The 27,116-nt window shown below is 38.0% G+C and overlaps 1 protein-coding gene across 7 annotated transcripts; it reads right to left on the reverse strand.

Annotated features, from left to right (window-relative positions):
- Nucleotides 1-1,268: 1,268 nt before the first annotated feature.
- GJA10 (gap junction protein alpha 10) lies at nucleotides 1,269-27,112 on the reverse strand. Of its 7 annotated transcripts, none has more exons than XR_012074845.1 (5): nucleotides 26,844-27,112; nucleotides 14,770-16,222; nucleotides 11,240-11,705; nucleotides 7,142-7,350; nucleotides 1,269-1,650 (listed from the first exon to the last, which is right to left on the reverse strand). XR_012074845.1 is itself a non-coding variant. In XM_015235996.3 (3 exons), exons 2-3 carry the CDS (start codon nucleotides 16,204-16,206, stop codon nucleotides 11,667-11,669), a joined length of 1,476 nt encoding a protein of 491 aa, XP_015091482.1. In that variant the 5' UTR covers nucleotides 16,207-16,222; nucleotides 26,844-27,112; the 3' UTR covers nucleotides 8,550-11,666. The 7 variants fall into 7 exon arrangements, 1 of the variants encoding a protein (XP_015091482.1); XR_012074843.1 differs by lacking the exon at nucleotides 7,142-7,350 and adding an exon at nucleotides 7,740-7,838; XR_012074840.1 differs by lacking the exon at nucleotides 7,142-7,350 and adding an exon at nucleotides 7,740-7,926.
- Between the last annotated feature and the right edge of the window lie 4 nt (nucleotides 27,113-27,116).

The raw sequence follows: 27,116 nt of genomic DNA on the forward strand, positions 1-27,116 counted from the left end.
AGCTTGGGAACTCCTAGGGACGTATGGTCGTCAATCCCATGCCTCTTTCCGCATCAACACGCAAAAAGATCAGATAGGAATGAAAAGCAGATTTGCCACCTCTAGCCCAACAACTCTCCTCTAGCCTATGGAAATTTGCACACAAGTATAATAAGCACACCCCTTGCAGCATTCTTAATATAAATAATGGAGATAAGTGTTCAGTTGGCAATGAAATAAAGTGTGGTTTATAGGATATAGAATATTCTGAAGCCACTGTAGAGTGGAGCATTAGAGTATATAAAATTAAAAGTTCATTTTTATCAAGCTCATGAACAAGTCAAAATAATGACAAGGTCAGACTAGTAGTTGCTTTGGGGGGATACTGACTGCCAAGGGGCCTAAGGGAACCTCCTAGGGTGATGGAAATATTTCATTATCTTACCTCAGGTGTTGGTTACCCTGATAAGTACAAAGGAGAAGGGGGGTCGAGTCAACTGTACGTTTAAGATGTGTGCACTTTTAAAAATTAGAAAGTGTTTTGAAGGGGTAGATCTTCCTGTACTGACATGGGCAGATCTCCAAAAGAAGTGTACACTATGTTTCAACCTTTTAAAAATGTATTTGGATTTGAATTTTTGTCTAGGATTTTAAAGTTTACTTCTGGGGGTACTCAAACTCAAGGGCAGAACTTCCACAACGAGTGAACTGTGAAAATGGGGCAGAATTTATTTCCAAATAAATAATATTTTTAAATTTCCAAGAAGATTGAGAGGGTTCCCTGACGTGTCATAGCACAGTAGATGAAAAATGACCCACACTTGGGGAGTTACTCAATTCTTTCCCTGGGTATTGTCCATGTGTACATGAAGTATACACGATACTTCTATTTGTTTTTCTCTTGTTAATCTGTCTTTTATTACAGGGATTTCAGCAAAGACTCAGAAGAGTAGAGGGAAATTATTTTTCCTCCCCTGTATACCCATTCTTGAGAATCTGTTGAAAAGTGCTGCTCTATATGAGGGTATAAACCAATAAAGAGGAAGATATGGAATCTAGGAAGTGAGAGATTCAACACAGAAAAATGTGAAAAGGATACTCAAGATGACTGTTAAGAGAAATCCCAAGATTTTCAGTTGGGCAGCAGGAGGAGTAACAAAATTAGCTCTGAAGTAACTAAATTGATAGATAAGGTCAGTGGTTGCCTGGGTATAGGAGTGGAAGAGAGGACTGACTGCAGAGAACTGTGAAGCATCATTTTTTGGTGATAGGAATGTTCTAAAACTGAATTGGTGATGGTGGCACTACTAAGTTTACTGAAATCATTGAATCGCACACTTACAATGGGTGAATTTTATGGTATGTAAATCATGCATCAAGAAATCTAAAAATAATGCTAATAATACTCAGCAAGGAAAAAGACATACTTTTTTCCAGATTCTTGGACAGCAATACCATGGGAATGAATATTGCTTCCACAACACTCTAAGGCAAGCAAAACTTTCTGTTAAAAGAGATAGCTTATGCACAAAGGAGAAGGTGGGGGGAAAAGTGCCAGCTCCCAGAGTAGAAGGGGTGAGTTGCTTTCATAACAGAAGGGAAGATTCATTTCATGATCCTCAAACTTCGCTGATCAGCAGCAGGTGGCTCCATGGTAGCTATTAGGAATAGCTGTGAGGGGAAAGAAATGCATGAGAATTTTCTGCAAGAAAGCACAGGAACAGATAAGGTTAAGATTTATAGTTGAGCTTCTTGTCTTGTGGCAACTAGTATAACAAAGATAAAGTTAATTTTTTATTCCTAGAGCCTGGTTTTTGTCTCTGGGACTCATGCCCCAGGGCCTTTGTTCCTTAGCTTGCAAGGCCTGTTTTGCCCATAGCCATTCCCCAGTCCTTTTCCAAAATGGCTGTACTCGTATCTTCCTATCTCACAGTTATAGATGAAACAAGACTGGCAGTATATTGGTAATTATTGAAATTGAATGTTGGGTAATAGGAGTCCATAGACCCATCCTTCTACTATTGCATATGTTTGCAAATTTCAATAATAAAATGTAAAATAATATTTTTTAAAGATTACTAGGGTCATTTCAAAGGTACTCAGGTACAAAAAGGCAGCAGACTATGCCACCCCAAAACATGTCAGTTAGCCATGAAGGATTTCCAGACATCACCCCAAAACATGCCACTTTGGCACATTGACTGTTTTTTTTTTTTTGAGGAGAAGGGTACTCAGTAACCATTGTTTAATGACTTAACCAATCTGTATGCAACCACATACATGTATACATATACCACACCCCCAAAATCAATTTTTCCATGAACTCAGTGATGACAGTTCCATGAACAAGCTCCAGCATATTGAGATTTTTAAAAATTCACCACCAAAGTAACTAATATAAGAATTACTATATTCAATATAAATAAGCAGATGTCTTAGAATATATTAAAGAATGAACTGTAGTGTATGTATGGGAAGGTTAAATGCAAAACATTGCAAAAACAAATGATACACAAGGCACCTGTGTGCTATGTTTTATATCACATAATATTTTAGATTGACTTAAGATTTAACTTTGACAGTGACAGAAATATCACAGCAGGGTAGGACCCAATATGTTCTGGGCAATACTTCTCTAGCTCTGATTTCTTCAACTATGACACATTGACTATTTTGAGCTAAAGACCCTTTGGAAACAGAGATGCAGGGGGGCTCTCTGCCTCCCTCCCCCTTTCTACCTAAAAACAGGCCATAAAATTTCCCATGAGAAATGTGCCCTCCTTGAATCAGCAATAGAAAAACATCCTTATCACCAGAGACCAGTACTCAACATTGAAATGGGTCTGTAGAAACAAACTTACTAAAGTAACTATGATCTTCAACTAGTTTGTCCTTCATGTATCTACTGGTCACTTCCCTACAATTTATTATCCCTAGCACAAATCCCTTTTGTCATGTCATTTCTTCACAAATTTATTGCTTCTTTGTCTAAAAGGTACATAAGCTTTCTTGAGTTGAAGGCAATTGAGAGAAACAGATACAGGCATACATTGAAGATACTGTAGGTTTGGTTCCAGATCACCACAATAAACCAGACATTGCAATAAAGCCAGTCACACAAATTTTTTGGTTTCCCAGTGCATATAAAAGTTGTGTCTACACTATAGTCTATTTACTAAGTGTGCAATAACATTATATCTAAAAAAAGTACATACCTTAATTTTAAAATACTTTATTGCTAAAAAATGCTAACCCATCATCTGAGCCTTCAGCATGATCAGAGACTGACAGAACAAATGTAATAATAATGAAAAAGTTTGAAATGTTGTGAGAATTACCAAAATGTGACACAGAGACACTAAGTGGGCAAATGCTGTTGGAAAAATGATGCTGATAGATTTGCTCAATGCAGGGTTGGCACAAACCTTTAATTTGAAAAAGCCAAAATATCTGTGAAATACAATAAAGTGAAGCAAAATAAAACAGTTATGCCTGCATAAAAGCTCTCTGCCCTCCACCAGTTGGCTTAAAAGCAGGACATTAAGTGTCCCCTCTTCCAGGAAAGACAAAAACTAATCTCTGGAGACAACTCTAGACCCTTATCAGCCTAGAGACAACATCAGAGGAAACTATGTAACAAACCTTACTAAAATTAGCCCTTATCATTAGCCATTAATTTCCCCATATTTTTGCCTTCCACAATCTGCCACTCTTAGAAGCTCTAAGTTCTTTACTTTGTCTTGTCACTTCTCTAGAAAATTTTTCTTTTTTTAAAAAAGATACTATATAAGCCCAAGTTCTAACCATCTCTTTGAACTACCCATTTGTGAGTGCTCCCATATATATGCATAATGCACATGTTAATAAATGTCTTGTTTTTCTCTTGTTAATCTGTCTTTTGTTAGTCTGATTTACAGGGCCCAAGCTAGTAAAGCCAAAATGGGTAGAAGAAAAAGATTTTTCTCTCCTCTACAATACCAGCTTGAAGAGGCTCCCATTAACCAAAGATGGTACAATTTGAGCTTCAATAAAGCCAACAATTGCAATGAGTTGAAACCTGTTGTATATGTTTAAATCAATGAATACATAATACTATTTTAAAAAATTGGTTACCTTTGGAGAACAAGAAATCAATGTTGAAAGCTGGCATATAAGAGGAAAAGATAAAAAATTTATCATGTTTATATGAATTGCACATTGTACTACTGGGTAACCTAACCAGACAGTAACCAAATAAATTATGTGAAGTGTCTCTTCATGGAAATATTCCAGTTAATATAAAAAAGAATTGACAGAATTAGAGTATTACCACTTTGCAACACCCAATCAATCAATTGATCAATGGCTGCTGACATCGCAAGAGCAAAAAAACCTGGACTTGAGGTGGCTCCTGATGAAAGAACATAATACCACCTATAGTCTTGTCAAAAGGATCAAATCTCTGAAACCAGCTGCCAATTTGCAGAAAATAAAGAGGACAGAAGAATATGCTAAACTGAACCATAATATGTAATCAGCAAAGCTCAGAAGGTTGGGAGATTCTACAGGTCAAAAAATCAAGTTTTTTAAGAGATCAATTTAAAGGAAAGGTATGGGAGGGGAGATTGATGATTGTAAGAGACTATTGTGGATTAAATGTTTGTGTCCCTAAACATTCATATGTTGAAGCCCAAATCCCCCAAATAATGGTATGTGGAAGTGGGGCCTTTGGGAAGTAATTAGGTTTAAATGAGGTCATGAGGGTGGAGCCCTCAAGATGAGATTAGTGCCCTTACAAGAAGAGAAAGAAACCAGACCCTCTCTCTCTGCCATGTGAGGATACAGCCAGAAGGCAGCTATGGTATTTTGTTACAGCAAAAGAAATGACTTAAGACTGAGACTGACAAGACATCAAATTTTTAAAACACAGGCAAGACTAACTTATAGTGCCTAGGGATATGCACTTGGTTAATAAAACGATGACAAAATGCAAGAAAGTTTTTACTCGAAGTCAAGATAATAATTATTTTGGGGGGAGGAGAAAAGGGGCTGTTATTGGGACAGGGCTTCTGGGGAAGCTTCTAAGTTCTATTCCGTGTGGCAGTTACAATGAATTTACCTAATAAGTTTCATTTACCTATACTTTTTGTTTGTTTGTTTTACAGTATATAAGGTTTTAAAATAATGAATACAGAAAATGCAAATAAAAACTAAAAAACTGTGGATTCAGACTTCAGGACACAACTAGTGTTAAGAGTTCTCATTTCTCCTAAGCCCTCTTCCTTCCTCATCTCCCTCAACCAACCCCAAGCTCTCTTTCTTAATCTCTAGTTATTGCCTTCAAGAAATTAGCACCCCATTAGGACAGCATAAGTATTACGTGAAGTTCAGAGAGTGCTGAACCAGCATCAAAAAACCTGAGTCATTAAGGTTGCACTTTTTCCTCTAACCAGCTGTGACCTAGGTTAAGTGACTTAACTTTCCCAGGCCTTAATTTTTCTTTAAAAGTTCTGAGTCTGTGTCTGTCTCCCAGAGTCAATAAAAACTCCTGGAACACAGGAAGTACCTTATTCATATTTTTATCTCACATAGCACTAACTTACTGTGTTTCACACACAATAGGGATTTAATAAATATTCGCTCCTTCCAGGTATTTAGATGACTTGAGAAAACCAGGAGCAATTTACTTGATTAAATCACTTGTGTGAATTATAAAATAAATATATTGGTTTAGAAACTGATGCATTATCTGATTTCCCTGTCTCCTTATAAACTGTGCAGGAGCAAATACAAATTAAAAGGCTTAATTCTCCCTGTTGGAAAAAAAGGGAAAAAATTCCTTCTCTTTCCCCTTCACCACCCCACCCCTTTCTTTTAGAATTTCTCTCTCTCTTTCAGATGTATATAAATCTTTTAAATTAAGCTTCTTGCCAGTTTCACAACTCAGGAATTTTCCACCAAGAACCTGGAGCTGTCTCTTTGGAATTAAATCATAAATAAGGAAGATAATTGCCCAATGGCCAATTTCAACAACTTATTGAAAGCCAGGGAAATTTTCCCCAGAAAAATGTACCAATTCATGATTTTTTGCAAACTATTTCAGAGGGTTCACCCACAAGGACTTGCTCTTGTGCATGTCCCCCTGATATTTTGAATACTTCTTTACTTTCTGGTACAACAAGGTATTTCAGGACCATCTTTTTTCACTCCTGCCCCACTCCTGGATCGTCCACATCTCTAAGGAGTTCCTTTTAATGAGGTAGAGTATTTAGAGACCAAGATCTGTATACTATGAGGGCGTGTTGTTATTGGGATGTCACTGCTTTCAGAGAACAGAGCTAGTAAATACGGATATATGTAATATATGCATGTGTATATAGAAATACACATTCAAATCGTAAGTTTGTACTGATACCTCTAATCCAATTCCAAACCACAGGATTCCTCCTTGCCTTCCTCCTTTCCATATCTGTATCATCTTCTTCCCATAGTGAGAATTCGGGCTCCCAAAATAATCAATATATGTCTTCACTTCTCAATTTTACAATACATACAATATAATTCTAAATTGCTACATTTATACCACTGTAAACAACAAACTTACTAAATGGAGATTACAATTTGTTTGCAGGTTTTTTAAATTTGTCTTTTGTTGGTTTCTTTGCTTTTCTTTTTAAACTGAGGGTATATATATGCATATATATACTATGTTTCAAGGTTCCTTGGCTTAGATCTTTTTTTTTCCCTTTTCACTGTATTCATAGACCTTTGATTTTAGGTTGAAAAATAAAAGAAGTTGACTAATGTAAAAAATATTAAAATGTGTGAGAGAACTTGAGGATTTACTACATGTTTAGGTAGTTAGGAATGTTTTACTTGTCAGGGTTTTTGTGTTTGTCCTAGAAATATGAAGTGTTTGAAAAACAAATCAAATGCATTACATTTATAAATGGAGTTTAAAATATTGAAGGGAATTTAATTAACTATACTCTGTAAGTGGGAGTGATTATTAATTTAAGTTCATCAAACATTAATGTCTTCTTCTGGCTTCCCATTCTCATATTTCATGTAACAACTTTAATAAAACTACATTATTTTGTTCTGTCATTACCACTACTGTTCCAGTGATTTCATTTCGTGTAACAAGTTACTACCTTAAAATATAATGACTTAAAACACCAACCATTTTTACAATATTTCACAATTTAGGGGTCAGGTGGCAGCTCATCTGTTCCATGAGATGTTGTCTGAGGCATTCAGTGGTACTGAGCTAGTAGATGGCCTGGTCTGGAGGGTCCAAGATGGGTTCACTCACACATCTTGTGTCTTGGCAGGGATGGCTAGAAGGCTGTGCCTAGCTGGATCTGTAAGCTGGAATGCCTACGTGGCAGCCTGGGGTTGAGAAGAGAGAGAGGGAGAGAAAGAGGGAGAGAAGGAGAGAGAGAGACAGAGATCCAAGAAGTTTGGATAGAAACTGCAAAGATTTGGAAGTCCTAGAACATCACTGTGCTTGCATTCTATAGCCAAGCAAGTCACTAAAGCTAGCCCAGATTCAAGGGACTGGAAATTAGACTCCACTTCTCAATAGCATGTACTTTGTAGTCATCCTTATTTTCCACAACCAGATCCACTTTTTGAGATTCCTAACAGAATTTTCCAGAGCACTTTCATATAAATTATTTGAGTAAGAGAATTTTTTTAAACTATATATAATGCTATCACAGGAAATGTTAACCCTAGCCACTTATCCACATTCAGAATATTGAGTGTCTCACACTTACTTGTTCCCTTAGATATACTTCCCCTCCTTCTTCATCCTGCTTCTCTGCTCTTAGGAGCTGAACTGTTCAGACAATGGGGAGTCCCAGTGGGAGATCTCCCTGTCAGTGGGAAATAATATTTAGAGATCCTGATCTGGGTCTTAGGTGTGCTAACAAATTGCTGCTGGGGTATCATTGCTTCCAGACCCTTTAAGGAACAGAAATAAGGAACATGTGTTTTTAAAAATTATAAGCTCATGATGCCATTTCCAATTCACATAAAATAGTATAGGAGTTTGCCCCTAATTTTTTTGACTATATGTTTGGAGCTCTTTTCTCTTTCACTAAATATCTTAATTCCTAAAAAACTAACATTATATATGTCTTTATCCTACAATATACATAAAATAGTTTGAAAATTACGATGTTAATACCAATATTAAAACTACTGCATGAAGTATAAGGTATCTTTGCAGTTCTTTTTGTCCTTAGAATATATCCTACTAATGATGTGCAGTCAGAACAGTGTGTTCAATGTCACCTAAAATAATTATTTCGACTGTGTGGCTATATTTCTCTTTTTTACATATTTAGTTTCATTTTTCCATTTTAGCATTTTTTTCTAATTTAATTCAGTCTCTTAATAAATGAAACACTTCCATAGTTCAAAAGCAAAAGGTTATAAAAGACAAACTCAACACTTTAAATAGGTGAAACACATGGTATGTGAATTGTAACTCAATAAGGCTGCTATTAAAAAAGGAAGAAAAGCCATGCACATTTGCATATCAAAATACTTAAATGGTGACTTCAAGCCAGTCTACTTCCCTCATTAGATATCCTTTTTATTAGTTTCTAATTTATCCTTCAAGCATTTGTTATGCAAAAACAAGCAAATATACGTAATTTTCCCCCATTCTTTCGCTGTACTTATTTTTTCCTTAACACTTCACCTCATAGACTACATGGCCATCTTCTTCAGAAATTACTTTAGCAACATTTGCTTGCAATTGTGAGTTCAGACTCCATAAAGCATGGGACTGTGTTACAGTACTTTGTTTCCTTAAAAAAAAAATACTGACCCCTTCAACTGGCTTCTGTAAGCATACCAAAATTGGCAGTGAGGTCTTTGCAAACAAACATTTTAAAACCGATCACTACTTTATACTCAATGTGTATTTAAAAGAGTACTAGTAACAATAAGGTCACTCTTTTCTAGGAGATATTTTTGCAGAAAATCTTTAGTTATTTTTGAGGAATATATGCTATGTGCTCAATAAATATTTTTTGATGAATGCCGTAAGCAAGCACTCATGCTTAAAACCAGTACCCAATCAATTGCTAAATTTTGTTGATTTTAATCTCTAAAATATTCTAAACTTAATCCCTTAGCCTACCTACCATCTCCCTCAGGGCCTCAACTTCTCCAGCCTGGATCACTGAAACAGCATCTCAAAATCCTCCTTCTCATGGCCAACAGATCTTACTAAAGCAAATCAGATCACAACCACCCCAAGCTTAAAACCCTTCGGTGGTTCCCCAGGCCTCATTATCTAAAGATAAATTCCAAACTCTTTGACATATATATGGCCCTTCAAGGTCTGACCCTGGCCTCCCTCTCCAGCCTCACCTTGCACTTTATGCTCTAGCAACAACGAATGCCTTGTGGTTGCACACCCTCCACTCTTTCCCTGTTTCCACTACATGGAACGCTATCTGGCTGATTGACTTCTCTTCAGAAGCGAAGGTGGTTGGGGGAGAATCTAGGAAGCCAGTATCCTTCCAGAACACATTCTCCCAAATGGGGTCTTTGTGAAAAATTTAAAATGCAATAAATTGTTATGACAGTTGCAAGCTGTTAAAATGGACAAACAGGAGGAAAGGTCTAGGCATCAAGTTCAAATCCCTAGATTTTGTTTTATTTCCGCACCAGTCAACGGTGCAGGACCTGCCCCTGGAGGCTAGAGACCCTACCGGCACCTCAGATTCCTGCAGTTTCTAAGAAACAATTCAGGTATTCTACCTCTAAAAAGCACTCCTCTCCCTTCCACCCCACTGGGTTGATATCCCCTCCATGAAGCTCCCAAGTTTTGAGGTAAATTACTTGTCATTCAGTAAAATGTCTTAGGGCAGGGAACGGTGCTTACTTATTGAGCCAGCGCCCTGCTCCATGTCTAGCATAGGGTTGACAATCAACAGAATTCACAGAATAAAGAGCTAAAGAAATGACAGGGTGATGTGTCTTAAGCAGCTGGAATATGGTATGCCCTTAAAATGGTACCTATTTGGGCTTGGGCCTGGAGTCATTTTCATCTACCTGGTCTTCACTGGCTCTTCCACCAACTCACTGCAGGAAAGATCACACACCTTTTCATATCTCCACACCTCATTTCCACCTTTGCAAGTGGGAACAGAGAAGACTCAGGAGCCATTTGGGCTGGGAGCATGACCAGCTTCAACCAGTACTGGGCTCCCTTCTGCAACATCCCAGGGTATTAGGGTTCTCCAGAGAGACAGACACAATAGATTTTATAGACAGATAGATATAGATATGATTGATTGATTGGCTCACACAATTATGAAGGTTAAGAAGTCCCCAAAATCTACCTTTTGCAAGCTAGAGGCTCAGGAAAGCTGGAGGTATAGTTCTGAGAACTATAGAGCTAATGATGTAAGTATCAGTTCAAAGGCAGAACATTGATATCCCAGATCAAAGAGAGAGAGAACAAATTCATCCTTCCTCTATCTTTATTCTGTGCAGGCCCCCAACATTGGGAGGGCAATCTGCTTTACTCAGTAAGCAGCTGTGTTAGGGGACAGGTAGGGAACAAACATGAGGCAGGGACCAGCCTGTGAAGGCTTTACGTGCCAGCCTAAGGAATTTGGATTTTATCTCAGGATAAAGGTAAAAGGATAAAATAGGATATAGATGACACAGAGCTTTGTGTGTTTGGACTGAACTGACTCTCCTAATAATTTGAAGCGTTTATTAAACAAGGTGTGTGGCCAGGGATAGGGGAATCTGGCCATGAGATGGAGGATGCAGGATGCAGGAGCTAAGTGGCTTCTCCCATGGGAACTGAACCCACCTTTATGACTCTCAGAACTTGGACAGTAACAACCAGCCAACCAGCCATACAGATTGGATAGTTAGTACACATCACACAGCCCCCCTGCCTCTGTGCTCTAGAAGAAGTGTTAAGCACTTTTTGGTGCACTTCCCCTGGATGGCTCAGGACAACTGGGAGGGCACTGAAGGTGAGGAAGCAGTGCCAGTTTGAGTCCCTCCCCTGGAAGTCCAGAACGCAATCCCACCGGCACCTGTTGGCCCACAGTCATGGCATCACCACTGATGTCGCTGGATCGCAGCAGAAGGATAAAGCCATGCGATGGGAGTGTTGGCCAATGTTGTAAGCAATATTTTACAGCAAGGAATCTTAAGAACAAAAACATCCAGCTGCTTCATCCCCAAGAAATAAATGAGCTGATGAGAGGAATAAAATAAAAAGCTCCTCACCAACCTCCCCTGTACAGACAGGAAGCATGTTGAGCCCACGTTGCTGGCAGAACTCCTGGCATGCTCTGGATCCATGTTCAAGGTCTGCTGCTGCTGCAGAGCGGGCTGCTGGCAGAGAAGGCAGCACATCCCACTCTTCCCCCACTCCCCTTGGGCAGCAGTTCTTGCCCCCAAGAATTTCTCTGATGGTGTGGACTGCTTCCCTGGTGTCAGGCTGGCCTCAGGCAGCGTGGCCAAGCCGGGCAGTGAGAGGCTGTCCCCAGTAGTCAGAGAGCCCAGCTGGGATCCCCCAGTGCATAGCCATCACCTGGCCGGTGGCTCTGGAGCAGATGGTGCCTGCATTTCCTCCTGTAGTTTGGGCTGACAAACACACAACTTTTCTCACAGATGCCCGCTGCTCCTGGGTCCAATATTCTGACTTCATGCATGCATTATTTTTTCATAATAGATGAAAGTTCTAGAAGCATATTCTGAAAGAGATAGGAAACAAAACAAAACAGACTCAAAGGGCTTATAAAAGCCAGTCCTGTCCACCCAGCTGAGACTCTATGTGTGTCACAAATACACTGAGTCCAAACAAAACCTCCTGAAGACAGTTTCCCTCAATGTTGCCCCAGAGATGAACATCTGTGTAAGAGGTTCTTTTCCCTGATGGTGCTGCTCCGAAAGATCTGAATCCCACCCGCCATCTCCTCCTCCAGTTGTGGTTGTTTGGTTCAAAATCCAGGTCTAAAACTAAAAGGCCAACCGCTTCCTAAGCTCCATCAGTCCCCTCCATAATTAACCAGAATTTTTGACTTTGCAATAACATGGAAGAGAAAACTAATTAAAATGTGGAAGTTCCATTTTGTAATAATCTATCCTAAAAATATGCTAAACTTACTCCCTGCCTTGTGCAGGGTGAGCAGGAAGCAGCAATGGGATACAGGCGTCAGACAAGGCTGGGATAAAATTCTAGCCCATTCACTCATTCAATAAATATTAATTTATGTCCCCGTTTTGATTTTGGACAAGTCGCCTATTTCCTTATCCTTAAATGGGAATAATCACAGGGTTATGGTGAGGAAGCCCATGGCAGGGTCTAGACCACAATCAGGGACTCAATACTCAATATCTTGTAGTAATCTGTAAAGAAAAAGAATATATATGACTGAAATATAATGTTGTACACCAGAAATTGACACAACATTGTAAACTGACTATACTTCAATTAAAAAAAAAGAATGCATCTATCTGATTGGGGCCTAAAAATCTGCCCTCTGGGACTTAATATAGTGTAAGAAGCTGTTTACAGTCCATGTATTAAAAGTGGATGATCACAATCCATTGTTTGCTGTGCTAATTTCTAATGAAAGGTCCCTCTGTTTGTAGGAAGCATGATGTGTCAGCCACAGTGCTCTGCAGTTGACATTTGTGACCTCAATTCCAAATCTTCCCACCATTTGGGGATTGAAGTGGCTGGTCAACTCTGTAAGAGGCTTGGGAAAAAGTGACCATAAGTAGCAAAGCTCTGTGGCCAAAGGCATTATTTGTAATTCCTAGCAACATAAACAGGGAAGGAAGAGGAAGATGAAAAGATAAAGGAGGCCCATCACCTTCATCATCTTTTCTCCAGGCTCCTCAGCATGGCTGGTCTCTCCCAAAAGATAACCTGAGATTAAGAAAATCTGCTTCAACTAAATACTGCTGTTCCTCCCTCAATTCTCCGCCAATCCTCTCACATGAAAGGAGGTACAAGGGGGAGAAAATGATGAAAATTGTCATTCTGATTTCACAAATGCAGACAAGAAGCAGTGGCTACTGGCAAGTGGCTCTCAACCCTGGCTGCACACTGCAATCACCAAGGGAATTTTCAAAATGCTGATCCTGGATCCCACCTCCAGAGATCTTGATGGATGAGTCCTGGGCATGGAGATTTTTTTAAAGCTTTCAGTGACTCTAACTCAAGCCAGAGTTGAGAATCCTGCTATAGTTTGGAACAGGGTTCCAAGTACCCACACAATAAATTTTTTTTGAGGTGAGAGGTAATTAGGTTTGTTTGTTTGTTTGTTTATTTACAGAGGTACTGGGGCTTGAAGCCAGGACCTCGTGCATGCTAAACATGCACTCTACCACTGAGCTCTACCCTCCTCCTGGCTATACAATAATCTTAAACATAGTCTCTTGAGTAGATGGCTGGTCACTGACAAGAAATGAGTATCCATTTGGGGGAAAAAAGCATTTTAGGAAAAATCTAAGTAGGATGATTCCTCCTCAAAGTACGGCATTAGCACAGTAACAAAGTATCTCTAAACTCATAAGAGATATGAAACTGGGGTGGAGGGAGTCAATCATTATTATTTTTTAAACTTTTTTATTGATTTATAATCAAGTCAATCATTATTAACACAAAGAATGAAACAAAGAAAAAGGTAAGTATGTTAGCTCAACCAAATGAACTCAGCTGGTAAATTCCCCTATTAACTTGGGGGATTTTCTCTTCTTAATGGAAAAAAGTTGTTAGGAACTATGGGTAAAGCCTATGTCATTCCCCCCCCCCCCAGAACTGAGAAGAATCTACAGTAAATATCCATTGTGTCTCACAATGGCTAGGGAATGTTTAGCCCACAGTGGTCTTTGAGAGAACAGAATTAAAATCCATAGAATATTGATTTTAGTCTTTGTGAAGTTATCAACAAATACATATATATGACTTTCAAATGTCAGAGCTATTGAAACAATGGAGCACACCCTCCTTCCTTAGTGAGACAAAGGCAACTCAAGGTTACAAATGATCCTTCCTCTGATCCATTTTCCACACTCTGATGGAAAGAATTTTCTGAAGTGCAACTCTGATCCAGTCACTTCTCTGCTGCATATCCTTTAATGGGTTCTCCAATGTCTTCCTGCAAGGCCTCCATACCCCATTCTCCAGTCTTTTCTCTCTCTGTAGCTCCTCTACTACCCTGTGCTCCAGACATGCATGGTCCCCCAGACAGCCCTGCTATGTCACACCTCTTAGCCTCTGTCTGTGTCCTCCTTCTACTAGGATGGCCTTTTTCTATGCACTCCAGTCCTCCCAGGTTCAGAGAAACTCACCACATCTTTCAAGGCTCAGTTCAAAAGTAACTTCAACTATGAAGTTTTTTCAGGCCCATCCACAAAGACCTGACCTCTCCCTCCTTTGCCCATCACCTGCTCTAGCATGGCACCTTACACTTGATCACATTTACATGTTTACCTGTCCAATTTCCCATCCATACATTGAGCCTTTTGAGAGCAGAGATGGTATTTCATTCCTTTATACACCCAGCACTTATAAGATTAATTGATATACAGTAAGTTTTCAATAAGTTTATTTTATGAATTGAATTTAACTGAATATATTCAGTGAATTTAACTCTCCATATATGAACCTTTCTCTCCTCCTCTCCCTCTCTCTCAACACATGCCTATAAACACACAAAAATAGAAAAGAGAAGGCTAAGAAGTGACCAGAGTGGAACACCTCTTGTGAAAGTTCCATGAGCAGTCAGGCTGTCTGTCTTTACTTACCATTGATGTTCTGCGCCCAGTGGCTGGAGGCAGAAGCGAGGGGCTGTTTTCCCGATGTGGAAAGCCCAAACAAGAGCTATTTCGAGAACTGGAGCTTCCTGAGTCACTGTACAGCTGCCCCTTTTCAGACAGCAATCTGGACAGAAAGCTGGCCTTGCGACTGCCCGGGCAAGATCTGTCTGTCCAGACCTTGCCCTCTCTTGTGCTGCCATTGCCGTGTCTGCAGTGACTGTGCAAATCTGTGAGAGGCTCCCCTGAGAGTTGCCGGTTCTGGGGTTGCTCCCACGGTCCTGTTGTATGTGATTGACAATGTCTAGGAGCCATTGCTGTACCTAGCCAGGACTGGGGCATTGCATTCTGCAGGCCAAAGGAAGAACGGTCTGGTTGCTGTCCCTGGTGCTGAATTCTAGCACCATTTTCCCAGGGACATGGGCTGTGGACATGGAGCTGTCCGCTGTGCTGATCCTTCTCAGCCCAGTCTTTCTTACTACAGCAAGGGTCTACTTCAACTTGGCTGGTCTCAACTTGCCACGTGGTTTTAGACTTCGGTACATTGACTCGGATGACTTGCTGTTGATTGTTGGCTTGAAGTAGAGAGATTCTTTCAGGGAAGGGAGAGCAAATCATACACTTCTTGGCCACTGAATATTTTTTCAAATGGAATGGATGTCCTCTTTCATCCTCAATGTCCCCACTGCTGGATTTATCATAAAGTGCCCTCATGATTTTCCTGATCCCCAGATGAAATATTTCCAGTACGTTGAGGAACAAAGAGATGGATGCAATGCTGTACATAAAGAGCATGAAAATGGTCTTCTCTGTGGGCCTGGATACAAAGCAATCCACTGCGTTGGGGCAAGGAGGTTGAGTGCATTTGTAAAGGGGGTGCATTTGAAACCCATAGAGAATATATTGGCCTATCATGAACCCTACTTCCAGCACAGATCTGGTCAAGATGTGTAAGACATAAGTTCGCAGCAGACATCCTTTTAGAGGGACTTTTTGGATCCTCTTCTGCTCCTCTAACTTCCTTAGTTCTCTATCTATCCTCTGTTGCTCCTCCAATTCAAGCTCTGGATTCTCCATTTGGGCTGTAAGCTGTGACTTTTTCCTCTGTCTCTCTTTTTCAAAGGCTCTGAGTCTATAAAGTGCATGACCCATATATACCAGAGAGGGAGAAGACACGAAGATGATCTGTAAAACCCAGAACCTGATCAAAGAGATAGGGAAAGCATCATCATAGCAGACAGTATTGCAACCTGGCTGCTGGGTATTGCAAGCAAATGCTGACTGTTCATCATCCCAGACATCTTCAGCAGCCACACCAAGAATCAGCATTCGGAAAATGAAGAGGATGGTCAGCCAGATTTTCCCCACTATGGTTGAGTGGGAGTGAACTTCCTCTAGGATGCCACCCAATAAATTCCAGTCCCCCATGGTAAGAGACTAATGCCTGAAATATATAGAAAACGGCAAGGTTAATAGCACCCATGGAAGAAATATATAAAGACACAGGCTCATCAATACAGCAGGCTCTTTCTTCATATCAATAAAACTATGAAGGACTTTCCAGTCCTAATATTTATGGCCCATGCTTGCTGAAATAGGATATTTCAAAGGAATATATTTTCAAAACAACATCAGCAACAAACTAAAGACTCTCTTCAATCTGCCCCAATCACCTTCCTATTCTCTTCTCTCCTACACAGTCATCTTAGTATATTCACTGGCCATCATACAATGCATTCCATTTCACAATTTTGTTCATTTTTCTAACATATGAGATGCTGTATTTACCATACATCACACATGATCTTAAATGTCTCAACTCCTCCAGGAAGTTTTCCCTAGCCATCCCAAGTCAGAGTGATTTTTCCCATTCCTGAATTTGCACATTAGTGTTTATACTGCTCACTTGGCACTGTGCCTAAAATGACTTTTGCAATAGTTGTGTCTTATGTTCCCTTCCTGAAAAGGTACTCCTTCTGCAGAGAGAAACACTTTCTATAGCATTTTGATCTTTGCACGTGAAAGTACCAATAAATAATAGTGCATTGAATTGTCTTTTTTTAAAAACTCAGTTTCTTGACTCTATCACTGGAAAAATCATCATCAGAAAAACAAAAGAGATCTTCCTTATATATTATCAATGGCTCCCGCTGCAAGACTGAAAGTACAAGTAAAGAAAACAAAAATCAGCTAAATAAATCCTCAGGAACTGGCACAGGGTAGCAGTAAAGATTAAGCAGACTCAGAAACAGTACCAGAAATAAGACATATGATTACATCTACAAAGCCACATATGGAACAGGAGGTTTTCACGAAAGCTCTGCTAACTTAGAAGAAAAGTGAGTATAAACTGCTTCTCTAGCAAGCTTGGGGGCTGGGAAAGAATCAAGGCATATCTGACATGAATAGATTATTGGGTTTACCCTGAAAAAAACATTATTTTTAAAGATTCAATGAGGTTAAAATACTTCATAGGTTAAAGATTCTAACATTGGAAGACTTCCAGATGGAGGAAAAACAATAGTGTTATTAAGTTAAAACTGATAAGTAAACAAGTCTCTCCTTTCATAATTTGTTCATTCAATGTTTACTAAAATCTTACTATCACTTAGGCACTGTGCTGGATGCCAGAGAATTCACCAGTGAACAAGATACCTCGTCCAGCCTTCACAGCACTGTCACCAAGTTATGTTATGTTCCCACTAACATATAAAATGGACAAAAAGTAAAAAACAACAAATGAATATCAATTCAAAAACACATATTTTCCCTACTTATTTCCAAACACAAAAATAAATTCCAGATGGAATGAAGAATTAAATGTAAAAAACTAAACCATAAAAGTATTAAAACATAAAAGAATGTTTTATAATCTAGAAGTAGGAAAAGGTTTTTTAAGTACATCATTGCCAGAAATTGTAACTGGAAAAAAATTTCAGATTTTCTCCAACAAAACTGAATGGCAAAAGTGGAGATGTCCAGAAGGTATTTGGGTTTAGAGAACAACAGCAAAAGGTACAAACCAGAGATAAATATTTAAACATTTGTGGATAATCATTAAGTAGGTAGAGATCACTCAGGGACAAGAGAAAGTAAGCCAATAACAGAATCTTGAGAAATAGCATGGGAAAAAAAGTCTACAAATGAAAATGAGAAAGGGCCATAGAGAAAGAGGGGAAAACCACAAGGGCAATATTGGTATTTCTGAAACCAAAGCAGGACTGTTTCAAGAAAAAGAAAAGTACTGGCAGTGTCAAATACATATATACACACCACTATTTAAGTAAATTAATTTAATGGTGGGATACATCATGCTCAGGGATTAGAAAATTCAATATAAAGATATAAGTTGTCTCCAGTTGATCCATAGATTCGACGTGAGAATGTACATCACTGAGCAAAATAAAATCCTACAAATATACACATATATGTATGCATATGTATATGAGATGTATATGTATGTGATTATATAAGCATGGAAAAAGAATACAGAAGGGCACACAAGTTTATATGTTACTGGAAGTGTATAGGAGACCGTGAGGGTGCAGGGGGGAATTTGGAGCGGGAAGGGAGAGGCAAAAAAGAAAAAGGAAAAAGACTCCTCTAAGGAAGAATGACTGATTTTTATCTGGTATATACATTAATGCATACATATGTATAAACAATTTTTTAAATAAAATTTTAAAGTAGGTACATCTCAGAATTTGGAAGAGGTATTAGGTATCTCTATTTTTACTCTATATACTTGTGAATTATTTGAAATTCAAAAATTAAAAATGTAGTCATATCTAGTACTTGCAAATAAAAATTAATTTAAAAATTTTAGACTTGCCTCATTAACTGCAGCAGTAATTTACTACACTCTATCCTCTCTTAAAAAGTTTCAGTCCTTTCCCATAATTATTCCTTTAAAACTTTCTGGCCATTATTCTTTATTAAAAAGTCCTTTAGCACTTAAAAAAAAAACCCTAGAGCTCCTATTTTATATAAAAACTGTGAGGTGAAAAAGTTAATTCATTTTATTAACTTACTCTCTATTTAGAAATCCTAAATTATTTAATGCTTCTTTTTGCCACTCTCTTTAAAATTTGAAAATTATTAAAGTAGCAAGAAAACTGAAAAGCAGAAATAGGATAAAACAGAAATAAAATCATGCATGTTGGCATTAAGAGCAAGATCCTTTAGACAGGCATTCTCGTTTCCAAAAAATAACTACTTTTTACCATTAAGTGACTACAGATCCTAGAAATATTCTTGAATTTTATCAACAAATGCTAATTTAGCATCTCCTATGGAAAAAGCTGGTGCTCCTTTCCTGAATTTTATTTCAAATATTATCTTTCTATCTCCACAGGGATTTCCTACATTTCTTCATAAAAAAGAGACTCCACATATTTACCACTTACCTTAGGAGTGGATAAAAAAATTGATGACTGGGCTCAAAGAACCTTAAAGTTGGACCATGTGTGGACTAATTATGGAACTGCTGCTGGTTGCAGATAGAAAGGCTCTGACCAGCTGGTTGTGGGGCCCAATCCAGAACGAGCACAGTAATTTTGATCAATGGAGTCTAACCTAGTCCTTCCATGAGGTCAAAATGTCCTTTGGTGCCTTTTAATTCTCTCATAATATTTTTTTCCTAATTGACAAGAAGCTTGATCCCCTCCTGGTGTATCATATTTGGAAATGAAAGGTGAAACAAAGGAGAATTTCTCTTTTTTTGTCTGTGGGTGGTTACAGTGATTTGAGTTTGGGTGCATTTCTCAGTCAACTGATTGCTCTGGGAATCGATGTCACAGATCAATGGGTCATGTCCGATCTCATCAACAGCTGCCTGGGGTGAGTCTGGCTTTATCAAATGGGAACAAGTAATAATAGACTCACAATCAAATTCAAAGTGCTCTTGCAAACCATGCCAGGCTGAAAGGAGAAACATCTCAAGAAAGAAATTAAGCATTTTAGACCACTGAGAGGGGGCAGTGCCTGTCTGTAGATTATGTGTTCTGGCAATATGCTATTTGGTTGAAACAGGAAGCTCAGGGAAGTTTTTTTTTCTTTTCTTTTCTTTTCCAGTAGAGTATCTGAAAGCCTTAGAAATCTATGTCAAATTTTCATATACTGTTCAAGTTGAGAGGTCAGATGACTTGCCTAGTGCAGACTGAGACCAAGTCTCCTAACTCCCAGTCTTGCCGCATCTTAACATTAGGCAAATCTCAAGTACACAATCTTACTGTCACCTTAAAGGAGTTGACAGCAAGGGTGTCACTAGAAGTCTATGATGGCTTCAAATCACAACCCCTAAGCACATTTCTAAGCCTGCTCTATTCCAAATAAAATACAGAAAGTGCATAAAATTACTGATAGTTCATAAGTATCATCTGCCTATTGTATTTTCAGATATTTAGTTTTAAAGAAAGGATGATAATGAAAGGTACACAAGTAAGGAGGTTACATTTCCACTACCCAGCAACACTAGCCTCAAGTACAAATTGACTATCAGAATTAACTAGAGGTGAAAACGCATGACGTATTTTTGCTCTTGTATTGAAAGAATTATTATTGTGAAAATGGCCATACTACCCAAAGCAATCTACAAATTTAATTCAATCCCTATCAAATTACCCAGGACATTCTTCACAGAACTAGAACAAATAATCCTAAAACTTTTATGGAATCACAGAAGACCCAGAATTGCCAAACCAATACTGAAGAAAAAGAGTAAAGCTGGAGGAATAACCCTCCCAGACTTCAGACAATACTACAGAGCTACAGTAATCAAAACAGCATGATATTGGCACAAAAAGCAGACATATGGATGAATGGAACAGAACAGAGAGCCCAGAAATAAACCCACAGACTTGTGGTCAAACTTCAACAAAGGAGGCAAGAATACACAATGAAGAAAAGACAGTCTGTTCAGCAAGTGGTATTGGGAAAACTGGACAGCCACCTGTAAATCAATGAAGTTAGAACACTCCCTCACACCATACACAAAAATAAACTCAAAATGGCTTAATGACTTAAACATAAGGTAAGACACTATGAATCTCCTAGAAGAAAACTTACGCAAAATATTCTCTGATATAAATCTCAGCAATGTCATACTAGGGCAGTCTATCTAGGCAACAGAAATAAAAGCAAAAATAAACAAATTAGTCTAATTAAACTTAGAAACTTTTGCACAGCAAAGGAAATCATAAGCAAAACAAAATGACAACCTACTGAATGGGAGAAAATATTTGCAAATAATGTGACTGACAAAGGTTTAATTTCTAGAATATATAAACAGTTCATTTAACTTAATAATAAAAACACAAAACCACCCAATCCAAAAATGGGCAGAAGACCTAAACAGGCAGTTCTCCAATGAAGACATATGAATGACCAATAGGCATATGAAAAAATGCTCAATATCAGAGAAATGCCAATTAAAACTACAATGAGGTATCACTTCACATCAGTCAGAATGGCCATCATTCAAAAGTCCCCAAAAAATAAATGCTAGAGAGGGTGTGGAGAAAAGGGAACCCTTCTACACTGTTGGTGGGAATGCAGTTTGATGCAGCCATTATGGAAAACAGTATGGAGATTCTCCAAGAAACTAAAAAGAGTTACCATATGCTACAGCAATCCCACTCCTGGGCACATATCCAGAGGAAAATTTAATTAGAAAAGATACATGCACCCTAATGTTCATAGCAGCACTATTTATAATAGCCAAGACATGGAAACAACCTAAATGTCCATCAACAGATGACTGGATAAAGAAGCTGTGGCTTACTTATACAATGGAATATTACTCAGTAATAAAAAATAAAATAAAATAATGCCATTTGAAGCAACATGGATGGACCTGGAGATCATCATTTTATGTGAAGTAAGCCAGAAACAGAAAAATGCCATATGATATCACTCATATGTACAATCTAAAAAAAGAAAAAAAGACACTAATGAACTCATCTACAAAATAGAAACAGATTCACAGACATAGTAAATATCTTATGGCTACTGGGGGGAATGGGGATGGGAAGGTGTAAATTGGGAGTTTGAGATATGCAGATACTAAATACTATATATAAAAACAGATAAAAAACAAATTTCTTCTGTACAGCACAGGGAACTGTGGAACTGTATTCAATATCTTGTAGTAACCTATGATGAAAAAAATATGAAAATGAATATACGTATGTATATGTATGAGACATTGTGCTGTGCACCAGAAACTGACACATCGTAACTGACACATTGTAACTTACCACACTTCAATTTTTTAAAAAAACCTAAAAAAAAAAATCATCACACACACACAAAAAATGCATGTTTGTATAGTACTGGGTACATTGTTAAGAAAACCCTTGACATTTAATTCTAAAATTCACCTGCAAAGTAATGAATTTAATACCTTTAATGCATTCCACTAGAGTCAAACATTAAAATCATATATTTATGCATGGAATAATTCAAAAGGGTATGTAAAATAAGTTCTAATATTAGTTGCCTCAAGCAAAGGTAAGAGGTGACTGCCGAAGGGGTGAGATGGTAACTTTTATCTTGAATTCCCTTAACAGTGACTGTATTATCTACTCAAGAAAATAAATGTTTAAACTAGAAAATAAAGATAAACACAACTCTATGTCTGATTTTTTTTAAAGTCTTCAGCAGATGAATCAACCTGATCACCTCATTCTTCAAGACTTAGCAAGTAGGTGAATTATCTTTAAGACAGAGGCACAGAGTGGGCAACTCTTCCGTAACATCACAGTAATAATTTGTTCTGATGAGGTAATATTGGCACTGCACTACTGCTGGGAAAGAGGAGGATCTCTACCCACTGTCTCATCCCAACCAGCCCAAAGGCTCAGCAAAAATTAGCACACTTAAAGTTGAGAACCCCTGCCAAAGATTTTTTAAGTTTCTATTTTCACTCTCATCAAAAGTTATGCTCAATCTATGAAGTCACCGGCAGGCTCAAAACACACTCAAGAGAAACAGAAGGGAACAGAAAAGCTAGTCAGAAGAAATGTGCCAGGATAAAGACGCACTAGTCACTGACATAGTGCTAGTCAATGGTACCAGCATTGACCATGACACCTCTTCACAGCTGGTGATAGTAACTCCCTATGGGCAGCAGTTGCTGGTTTCCACACAGCTGCTAGAAACGTTTAGGATTATGAAAGCTGACATAATCCTAAATGAAAAGAAAATTGGTGTACTCAAAGGTATACCTTCTGAGCCTTCTTCTGAGCAGAAGGCTCATTTGTCTTAAGTCTTTCCTCTGCTAATGAGATTCAGACAGATTTACAATGAGAAAATAAGGGATTCCCAGAAGAAAGTGTGAGGAATTATAGGAACTGAGTTAACCTACCAGATTCCTCGCAGAGAATTTGGCACTCCTCAGATAAAGGTGTAACCATGCCAAAAACTAATCATACCAATTATAGAAAAAGAGAACTGCAAAATAAAAAATCAAGACAGTAATCTTCCAAAAATTTTAGCAGCAGAATCTTATTAAGTCAAGCAATCATGTTAGGAATTCCAATTTATAAAACAGGTAAAAATAGTCACCCTGGTTGAAGCTAGCCAAGGTGGTGGGCCCAAGACTTGACCTTCTGCACTTTCCTACTTCCCCCAAACCAATCACTTGACTGAGAAACCCAGTTGGTAATCTTGTTTTAGAATAATCCCTCCACTTACAAATAAAGAAAAGAAAGTTTAAAGATTGTGAATCTCCCAAAGATACATCAGGAGAACATTTAAAGTAGCAATTACAGGTTAAGGTTTAATGGGTGACCCATTAATATTTGTCCTTCTTAACAGAAGGGTTTTATACTTTCATATCCCATACACTTTATTTCAGTGAGGAAGTGAATTTGACAAATGAAGAATCCTGAGAGATCTTTTAAACTTTAGGCCCATGTGAATCAAAAAAATACAGTTGGCTTCATTAGTAGAGCACTTCTCAGAAGATAGAGTCAATTATTTTATAAATTACCACTTAAAATCTTGCTAGCAAGGATTTTAAAGTCTTTAATGATATTCATCTTTGAATTCTATCACCATTTACATTCTGGATGCTTTTTAAAAGGTAGTTCTAAGGAGCATGAAGGACACATGTATGAAATAATGTGTACAAAGTGATCCATTATAGTACCACTCACATTTGCAGAATATAAAAAACACCAGTGTGTCCAATTCTCCCCAAATTAATTGATCCATGGATTCAATACAAGTCAATCAAAAATCCCAATAGGCTTTCCGGGGAGCTTGATAAGCTGATTCTAAAAGGTTCGTTGAACTCAAAGGGCCAAACCTAGCCATGAACAGTGGTGAAAAAAGAAAACAAGGTGATGGGACTTCTCTATCAGATATCAAGACTTACTATAAAGCTATGGTAGTTAAGAGAGCAATCCTGTGGATGCAAGATTAGACAAACAGAACCAGAAACAGAATAGAGATTCAAAAAAAAAAAAAAAACCATATGGGCACCTGGTTTGTTGCCAAGGTGGCACTGAAGAACAGTGGGGCAAGGACAATCTTTACAATGAAACTTGGTCAATGGGATTCTTTTTTAAATTGAAATTAAAATTACCCCCACCTCACACTCTATCAATTCTTAGTGAATTGTAGGTGTAAATGTGTGAGGTAAAACAATAAAACTTTCAGACAATAATGTAAAAACATAGTGTCATCATCTTGGAGTTTTGGGAAAGGTATCTTTGACAGGTAAATGGAAAGTGATAAATTAAATCTTCATTAAAATTAAGAATGTGTGTTCATCAAAAGATACACTTGACAGAGTGAAAGGCAAACCCCAAAGTAAGAGAAGCTATTTCCAAATATAGAAGAACTAACAAAGGGCTCACATCCAGATTATATAAACAATCTCTACAGCTTCATAAGAAAAATAGGTCAGAGACTTAAACAGGGACTTTACAAAAAAAGGATGTATACAAATGGCCAACAAATATCCAGGAGATATCACTTCACCTCCACTAGAATGGCTAAGATTAAGGACTGACAATATTGTCAGCATGTGAAGAAACTGAAACTCTCACATATTGCTGGATAGTGTACATTAATAACAGCATTTAGTAAAACTGCTTGGCAGTATTTACTAAAGCTTCACATATGTATACCACTACTAGGTACATATCCAAGAAAAATGTGTCCATATGTGCAGCAAAAGACATGTACAAGAATGTTTAAAGTAGCAACATTTGAATAACCTCAAACGAAAACAACCTAAATACCTATCAACAGTGTAATAAAGTGTACACGAATACAATGGAGTACTTCATAGCAATGAGAAAGTACAAATTACTGCTATACCCCTAAGTAGAAATGAAGTCACAATGGTGAAGGTTGGTTGACAGAAGCCATATACAAAAAAGCAAAATGTAGTATGTGATTCTATTTACAAAAAGGCCATCATCAGGCTAAGTTAATCTATAATTACATAAATCAGGATATTCCCAGTACTGCCACTCAAAAAACAAACAAATAAACCTAATTACCTCCAACCACAAAGAAAAAAAAAAAAGTTAAAAAAAAAATTAGAATGATTCCCTGTGAGAAGGAGATAGGTTCTGGAAGGGGGATGAGAGGCGGAGTAACGTTATGGGGCAGCACAATTCTATTTCTTGACATTAGTGGTAGTTACACAAATGTATTCAGCTTGTGAAATTTTTGAATTTTTATTCATTATTCATGTTATACTTCAATATTTTTGAGTTTAAAGAATTCTTATATATTACAGGTATATACAGAAGTATTTACACGTAAAATTACACAGGATTTGCTTTAAAATACCTCAGCAAAACAAAGAAGTGGGAGGCGAGATAACGGAAATAAAAAATGCCAGAATGTTAAACGTTGAAGCTGGATGATGGACACATAGGTATTCATTTTACTCTTCTATTTTTGTACAATGAAGAAGTCAAATAAGAATATATATGATGTATGATTCGATTTGAAAGCCCCCAAACAGACAAAAGCAACCGATGATAATATGTCAGCAATAGTGTTTATCTCCAAGGAGGAGGAAGGATTTTGACTAGGAATAGGGTGAAGCGGGAGACTCTCTGCTCTCTGGAAGGCTGTCAAGCTCTCATTCTTGACTACATTTGAATAACAACTTAAATGGTTATAAAATTTTAGGTCCAGTACTTTAAAAATACTGTTTCCTTACAGCCAGCATTGTTCTTCAGAAGAGTAAGGTCACCATGATTCTTGTTCCTCTATACAATGATTTACTGTCAAAAAGCTTTTAGTTTTCTCATTATCTTTAATACTCCTGATTGTAGTATGTGTCTGGATGTGGGTACTTCTTTCTCTCCTGCTTGGCACACTATGGTTGTTTCAGACTTTAAATTTTTTCTTCTTCTGGACCTCTTTTGTTACCGAATGTTGGCACATCTACTTCTGTCCTTCATTTCACATCTGCATTCATATTTTCCATTTAACTTCTTGCTTCCTTCTGGGAGTTTCTCAATCTGACTTTTCAACTCACTAATTCATTTTTCAGCTGTATCCACTTTATTTTCATTCCACTTTATTATTTTTTTCTTGAAATATTGTTTTTGATATTTCTACCTGGTTATTTCTTATTCTTGTATTATATAGCCAAAATCTTCTCTTTTTTCCTTTTAATGTTTATTGACTTTTAGATTCCTATCGTCTTAATGTAATTCAGCTTGTTGTTTTCTTTTGAACTTTGGCTTGTGAACTCATTTACCTGGTGGTAAGGGTTCTGAGTGATACTATGCACGGGGGAAGGGCTGGGGGCCAGCCCTCTAGGCTATGTTGGGTATTGAAAGAAAAGGAAGAGGACAAGCCCTGTGGTAGACAGCCCCAGCACAACAAAAACCACAGTTCATTATTTCAGCTTGTTATCTATCAAGCAATCCTTCAGATCAGGGCTTCTCCTTCAGACACTGCACACCATGGGAGAAATGGCAATTTCCTCAGGCACCTCCTGGAGTCCAAGGCCTAGACAGTAACTTACCAGTACCATCAGTCTGGAGGGGGAGGGGTGAATAAATAATGCATAGCTAGTCAATCCTTACCTGTTTTCTCCAATCTTCACCCAAAAGGAGTTTCTGTGCTGCCCTGATTTTGTCTGTGAGGGTACCTGCAGCACTGTTCACCGTACCCAGTACCTGCTGTGAGAAAGCAGGCAAAGGCAACTGGTTTTCTCTGATGATCTACTCAAACACAGCCAGCCAGCCACGCCACCACCAAGAACCACTTCAAAGTAGTCTCCCATGTTCCCTGGGAGTTTTACTTTTTGTTTTAATTATTATCTAAACACACTAAAAAAAAATTCTTATCAAAATATA

The sequence above is a fragment of the Vicugna pacos genome, chromosome 8 (assembly GCF_048564905.1).
Source record: "Vicugna pacos chromosome 8, VicPac4, whole genome shotgun sequence".
Classification (NCBI taxonomy): Eukaryota; Metazoa; Chordata; class Mammalia; order Artiodactyla; family Camelidae; genus Vicugna; species Vicugna pacos.